Below are 7,337 nucleotides of genomic sequence, written 5' to 3' on the forward strand. Positions count from 1 at the left end.
CCTTCCCCTCAGCTTTATCCCTTAGCCTGGTTCATCACCAGACTTGGTTCTTCTAAGTCCTGACTCTCTCCTGGATTCTATCGGGTTGGTCAGTTCCTTGAACATGTATTGCTCTTGTTGTTGTTGTTGTTGAGGATTCTTCCACCATTCTGAACCTGTGGTAGGGGTAGAGAGAAGAATGTACTGCAAAATGGAAAAACAGCTATGCAGATTCAGATTCAACAAACTCACATTAACTGATCACCCATGCAGGCTCACCATTATAAGAGTGAATAAATCCTAGGGATCAATGGGGATACTCTTTCCATCCACAGAAACCCAAACCCAAGGAGATCTAGTCATTTACGTGGTTGACTGGGGATAGATTTGGGACCCGAGATGAGGTCTGGTACTCCTTCCAACTTATCATGAATTGAAGTAAATATAACTGTGTGAGGCATTTTATTTTACGAGCTATCCTTAGTACTGTCACATTGGGATCAACTGTAGAAGCTCAAAAGCACCAGATTCATCAGAAATAATTTGCAACAGAAAACTTTTAATGGATGACCAAAAAGTCCCTGAAATAGAAACAAAACAGACAGAGCAAGATGTTTCCTGCTCCTGAGAAGGATTACATGGAAAGTACATGAGAAAGAGAAGAGAGGAAAACAAATTCTCGCCCTTGCATTTTTAGAGCGGACATGGATGATTTCCTTGGGTTATTTGGCCAGTGGGATTTTGCAGAGGCAGTCTTCTTCTTCTTCTTTTTTTAATAATAACTTCTTTTCTCACTATGGTGCTTTAGAAGGTATTCGTTGCTCCATTGTAATGTTGCTTATTTTCGAGGATTTTTCTTCAACTGAATGGACCCTCAGTGAAAGGACATTGCCAAGTTGATCTAGTTCCTCAACCACTGTTTTGACAAGAATTTCTTCTTTTGAGTCTAAAATAAAATAAATGCAAATTTAGTGGTCATTCTTAACAGGCTGGACAGTACTTAGTCATAACGGTAGGCTTCTAAGAAATAATGTTTGCAATAACCTGAGATACAAAACTCGTGTTTGAAGACTATGCTTAGCAAGGCCCAGGACTATCTTATACTTACCATTGTTCTAAAAACAATGGGTGTTTGAAGGTGTAAGTAAAACATAGATTAAGACAACCTAAGTACCAGACAGTATTGGCCTGGAGCAGGCAGTGTTGTTCTCTTTTAAATGCCAACTTGCCCTATTTTTGTGGCTTAGAATATAGTAGCTCCTTCACCAAAGCACTGGAACTGGGAAAATAATGAATTTTAGCTAAAAAAAATGTTTGGGGATTGAGTCCTCATTTCAGAAATTTCACAATTTGACCACATCTATTCTACAAGAGTATAACATATATTAAGTAGCTGCCATCATGGCCCCTGATTCCTTCATTCGCTAGAATTAACCTTAGAACAATTTGATTTAGTTTACAAATAAGTGACTTATTTAATAAATTGCTCAAGTTGAGAAGATTTACGCCAAGCCATAAAACCTTCTGTACCTTGGACTTGATTTTCAGAATGTATGGGCCCACGTCCTTTGGATCTGGGACACACGGGCTTGCCTTTTCTGTGAAAAGAAGAGTAAATTGTTGCATTGTTTTTCCTTTCATGAGGAAGCTCAGAATAACTATGAGCCGGGAACAAAAGTTTTAGAGTTCTAGTTTCTGCAAGATTAAATTCCCGTTATGCTTAAGAGATATATAAGTAAGCCTTTCGTGACCTCAGTGTGGTGAAGGGAGAGATTAAATGAGTGTTTAGGATCAGAAATTCCCTTGTGACCAGCTACCATCTCTTTTGTCTTGTTATCTGGGGACTCCAGTTTCTGACCTTATAGTCAATCACCTGACCAATGAACAAGTTCAGGGTGCCACGGTGCAGAAGGTGCTGAGCTAGGTGCTATAGAAAATATAGAAGGATGACACAAGCAGTTTATGCCATTGAAAATAAAGTATATGCATGTTAGAATTTAGCTGGAACACATGGGGCACGTGGGTGGCTCAGTGGGTTAAAGCCTCTGCCTTCAGCTCAGGTCATGATCCCAGCATCCTGGGAGCAAGCCTCGCATCAGGCTCTCCCCTCAGCAGGGAGCCTTTCTCTCTCTCTGCCTGCTGTTCTGCCTGCTTGTGATCTCTGTCTGTCAAATAAATAAATACAATCTTAAGAAAAAAAAAAAAGAATTTAACTGGAACACAGCATGAAAGGTACAGTCAAAGAAGGGACTAATGAGGGCTGTAACCAGCACTTTGTTCAAAGGAGGGAACGTCACAGTTGAGTTCCTATGAGAATAGGGTGTAGAGGGCTGACAGTAGCCTTGGAAGATGCATGAGATGGTGCGGATTCGGGGTGTGACCATCGGCAAGCATTTAGTAATCGCCACCGATTACCGAGTACCTTCTGCGTGCAAGCCGCTCTCATGAGCACTCCACCTCCATAGTGACACACGATGGTCCCAGGTAAACATTGTGGTTTTGGTGTTCTCACAATCTTACCAACCAGAAAAACCGGATTTAAAGAGGTTAAACCATGCGTTCGAAATCACCTAGGGGTGTGATCTGTGCTCAGGGCTACAGTTCCAGGGCTGTTGCTCTTGGCTAACAAGCCATGGTGACTTCCCCAAGGAAACCATCATTGTTCATCTTTCAGATGAAAATGTCATCACCCACCCAATGCAGGGTGCATGCGTGGTCACTAGTGAAGTGCCAGCAAAACAGAGTGTGTTGTTATAGGACGTGTGCATCAACATTAAATCACAGAAAGTGATTTCTCCCCCAGGCGTACAGGAATTATTTAACATTTGGTATTTAAATGTCCTCTATGTTATTATAGATACACACACTTCACATACTTGGACATTTGATTTGGCTGCCTGTTTTCATTTCACATGGATACAATAAAAACTTCCCAAGACCACAGATGAATATGATCCTGAGAGTAGGAAATTCTAGCATAGGATATTGGTACATGTGGCTACTGAGAAAACCTAGTTGATGGGAGATGATTTTTTTTGGAGTATTATGCCTCCATCAGAAAGGATGAATACCCAATTTTTGTAGCAACATGGATGGGACTGGAAGAGATTATGCTGAGTGAAATAAGTCAAGCAGAGAGTCACTTATTTGTGGAGCATAACAAATAGCATGGAGGACATGGGGAGTTAGAGAGGAGAAGGGAGTTGGGGGAAATTGGAAGGGGAGGTGAATCATGAGAGACTATGGACTCTGAAAAACAATCTGAGGGTTTTGAAGGCACGGGGGGGTGGGAGGTTGGGGGAACCAGGTGGTGGGTATTAGAGAGGGCACGGATTGCATTGGTGCAAAAACAAGGAATACTGTTATGCTGAAAATTAAAAAAAATTTACCTTTCTTCTCCATCTATTAATTTGCAGTACGTTTCTATTTCTTTCTCTAAAAATATTTTGATATCTAGAAGCTGTTCATACTCCAGCTTCTGGCCTTCTGTTTCCGTGCGGATCTGCTGGAGTTCTTCCTCCATTGCCCCAATCTGGTCCTGGATTTGCTGGAGCTGGAGGCAGTAATTGCCTTCCGTCTCGGCCAAGGAGCATTCATAGGAATGTTTCTGAAGGGAGAATAAAGCAAGGCTTGCATGAGTAACAGATAAAACAGCACGTTCACGTTCGAAACATTCTCAAGGTGGAAAGAAGCATTTGCACAAGATCTAAATTTTTTCAGTTGAAAAATCCACGTAAGCCACGTTTCTTTAAAAACAAAACAAAACAACCATTTTTGTCTCCATGGAGAAAAGTTTGATCTTTAAGTATTGGGATTGGCGAGTCAGAAGGAATGTCTATGGACAGCGTTCTTATTTACCACATTTTATACTTTCAGTTCTATGTAATTCATTGTATTACATAGATTAGATGTGCATTTACTTATACACACACACACACACACACACACACGCATTCCAATCAGTGGTGACTCCAACGAACCATGGCCACGATGGACTGGAGTTCTATTTCCAAGGTCTGCAGACTGCGTTTCAGCTCCGTCAGCTCGTTTCTGGCTGTGGTGGCCGCTCCTGCGTCATCAGAAATCTGTTGCTGCAGCGACGCACTCTGCCGTGTAATCAACAGAAGGTTTAGCGACCGGCTCGGTGGTCTACTGACCAAGCCCTTGGTGTGGGATTTGCTGCAGACGTACCTTCTCGTTAAACCAAGCCTCCACGTCCCTGCGGTTCTGCTCGGCCAAGTCCTCGTACTCAGCCCGCATGTTGTTCAACAGGACGGTCAGGTCCACGCCGGGAGCCGCGTTCACCTCCACGTTCACATCCCCTCCCGCCGCGCACTGCAGGACTTTCATTTCCTGGAAAAGGGATCAGTATGAACCCTCAAGGCTGAGGTGGTTGTTGTTGTTGTATTTAAAAGATTTTATTTATTTATTTATTTGTCAGAGAGAGAGAGAGAGAGGATGAGAGAGCGCACACAAGCAGGCAGAGGCGGAGAGGAGGCTCCCTGCCAAGCAAGGAGCCCCATGTGGGACTCGATCCCAGGATTCTGGGATCATGACCCGGAGCCGAAGGCAGCAGCTTAACCGACTGAGCCACCCAGGCATCCCAAGGCTGGGTTTTGACTGATCTTCCCACTCTGCTCTGAAGTGGACAGTGGGCCTGAGGAATGAAATCAGGTACTATCTGAAGCTACACTGCGAGGTCCCTTACCTCCTCGTGATTTTTTTTGAGGTATGCCAGTTCCTCACTGAGTGTTTCAAACTGTATCTCCAGGTCGGCTGTACAGAGGGTCAGCTCGTCCATGACTCTGTGAAGACCATTGATGTCGGCCTCTACACTCTGGTGGAGAGCAAGTTCATTTTCATACCTGAAAGATTAATAAAATGCTTGAGACTTGTGACTGAGGGCAGGTGCAAAGCATAACTTCCTCCGACCTCTGGTTAAGAAAAGATGGGATATCTGTCCAGCCTTCTAAAGCTTGATGCTTTGGCAAGGAGAGGACCCCCTTTGGAATACCTACTGATCTAGGACGATGATTTTGGAGGAGTTGTTCCTTCAGAATTTTCATCATCCATTGTGCTTCATAGTTGAATCAAAATGTAGTTTAAAATTTATGATGCTCTTTTTATAAGGACACATTTAATTTCTTCAGTGATTTAGTCTGACTTCATATAAACATGTTGCTTTTTACAGCAAAAGGACCTTTTTTTACTCCAACCATAGTATTTACCTTTATTATAGTTAATTACATTATTTTCACCTACTTCAGCCTGAAGTCATCAGCGGTCAGTCTGGCATTGTCATTTTGTAGAGCAATGCTGGAGTTACAGGTGGTCGCAGAAATAATCTAAATAGGGTAGATTGTGCAAAACATTTAGGCGCCAAAAGTCAAGGGAGAGTCCAGATTTCAGTGTGATTCTTTTTTTTTCTTTTAAGATTTTGTTAATTTATTTGACAGAGAGACCACAAGTAGGCAGAGAGGCAGGCGGGGGTAGGGGGTGGGGAGCACGCTCCCTGCTGAGCAGAGAGCCCGATTCGAGGCTTGATCCCAGGACCCTGAGATCATGACCTGAGCCGAAGGCAGAAGCTTAACCCACTGAGCCACCCAGGCGCACCTTCAGTGGGATTCTTATCCTCTCAACCCATCAAGTATCTAATTTAGTATCACTTTTTCTACATAAAAAGAATCTGGAGTTTTGTTTTGTTTTTTTTTTTTCCTTCAGACAGCAAATGTCCAGAGCTTGAGTCAAAGTGTAAGCTTTTATAATCACAGATACTTTTAATATTTTTGATCAAAATATATGAGCTGGGGGCCCCTGGGTGGCTCAGTGGGTTAAAGCCTCTACCCCAGGCCATGATCCCAGGGTCGTGGGATTGAGTCCCGAATCAGGCTCTCTGCTCTATGGGGAGCCTGCTTCTCCCTCTCTCTCTGCCTGCTTCTCTGCCTACTTGTGATCGCTATCTGCCAAATAAATAAATAAAATTTTTAAAATAAATATATGAGCTAAATACATGATCAGCAAGCCAATTATATCTGTTTTAAAGCTATTTGCCTTTAATGCCCACAATTTATTTTTTTTTTTGGTGGGGGGGCCAGACAACGCTTTAAGCCCTGGGAATGGACAGTGAGCGAGTGAGCAAATTCTACATCATGTCAAAATTTTAAGCACATTTTATATTTTGTCTTTTTAAGGTTACGTACATCCAAAATTCTATAGTAAAAGTAGGCAAATCTATATTTCTTACCTGCCTTTTAAGGTCCTCAATGACCGAGAAATATCTCGTGTAGTCATGGTCTAGTCCCCGGCAAGAACCGGGCCCGTATTTCTCATACCAGGCCTTGATTTTCTGCTCCAGGTCCACATTGGCCTCTTCCAGAGCTCGCACCTGGTCTAGGTAGCATGCGAGGCGGTCATTGAGGTTCTGCATGGTCACCTTCTCATTCCCAGAAAGCAGGCCATGTTCATTTCCAAGAAAACCGGCACAGACGCCCCCACCACCATTACAGAAACCTCCTCCAGAAGAAATGTTCCCAAGAGTACAAGAAAAGCTGCTTCCTGCTCCGGATCCACGGTACACGTTTCCAGCCCCGAAGCCCGGACCTCCACCAGACAGCCGCCCTGGGCCAGCTCGCGAGCAGACTCGCCTGGATGCACTAGAAAGTTGAAAAGACATGACGACAGTACCCCAGAGCCACCCTTTCTCAGCGAGGAGCAAAGCAAAAGCACACCGTCCGTAGAAGGGATCTCTGTTGGCCTTTTATAGGACTCAGTAGGTCATTTCAGTCTTGACTTTCCATCTGTAATAAAATATTACTCGCACCCTAATTGTTGTTTTTCACAATTGGGTGATTTTTAATAGTGTCCAGTCTGTAGGTGGATAGGTGCCCCAAAGGTATCTTGGTCTATGAAAAGGTGCCTGGTCGAGTAATAGTAAATCATAGTTTCAAAGGTCAAAATTAAATATGAGTAAACATGCATCTTCTTTTGACTTCTGGAAGAGAGTCCAATCCCCCTCACCCAAAAAACAATAAAGAATTAATAATTTACATGAGAAATGTCCACTGCTTTTGTCCTGCAAATGTTTATGGAGTATTTCTATTATGCATGCTTTACTCGGTGTTTCCTTTCTTACTAATATCAGATACACTCAAAATACAGTGATCTGTTGGGGTGCCTGGGTTGCTCAGATGGTTAAGCGTCTGCCTTCAGCTCAGGTCATGATCTCCAGGTCTTGGGATTGAGCTCCACATCAGGCTCCCAGCTCAAGGGGGGAGCCTGCTTCTCCTCCCTCTGCTTCTCCTCATACTGTGCTCTCAGTCTCTGTCTCTCTCTCTCAAGTGAATAAATAAAATCTTAAA

At 43.3% G+C, this 7,337-nt stretch overlaps 1 protein-coding gene across 1 annotated transcript; it reads right to left on the reverse strand.

Annotated features, from left to right (window-relative positions):
* Positions 1 to 622: 622 nt before the first annotated feature.
* Positions 623 to 6,695, reverse strand: LOC116578054 (keratin, type I cytoskeletal 26-like). Its single transcript, XM_032321934.1, has 8 exons — positions 6,224 to 6,695; positions 5,242 to 5,324; positions 4,688 to 4,844; positions 4,171 to 4,332; positions 3,960 to 4,085; positions 3,369 to 3,586; positions 1,510 to 1,577; positions 623 to 925 (listed from the first exon to the last, which is right to left on the reverse strand). Exons 1-8 carry the CDS (start codon positions 6,650 to 6,652, stop codon positions 774 to 776), a joined length of 1,395 nt encoding a protein of 464 aa, XP_032177825.1. The 5' UTR covers positions 6,653 to 6,695; the 3' UTR covers positions 623 to 773.
* Between the last annotated feature and the right edge of the window lie 642 nt (positions 6,696 to 7,337).

This window comes from Mustela erminea, chromosome 18 (genome assembly GCF_009829155.1).
Source record: "Mustela erminea isolate mMusErm1 chromosome 18, mMusErm1.Pri, whole genome shotgun sequence".
NCBI lineage: Eukaryota > Metazoa > Chordata > Mammalia > Carnivora > Mustelidae > Mustela > Mustela erminea.

What these genes read in the sequence shown, in the direction of transcription:
- LOC116578054 (XM_032321934.1), bottom strand. Translation starts at nt 6,652, where the DNA reads ATGTCTTTTCAACTTTCTAGTGCATCCAGGCGAGTCTGCTCGCGAGCT. An exon ending in TCAAAAAAAATCACGAGGAG is followed by an intron (nt 4,333 to 4,687) that starts GTAAGGGACCTC and finishes TCCCTTTTCCAG; the next exon opens with GAAATGAAAGTCCTGCAGTG. An exon ending in AGGCTTGGTTTAACGAGAAG is followed by an intron (nt 4,086 to 4,170) that starts GTACGTCTGCAG and finishes ATTACACGGCAG; the next exon opens with AGTGCGTCGCTGCAGCAACA.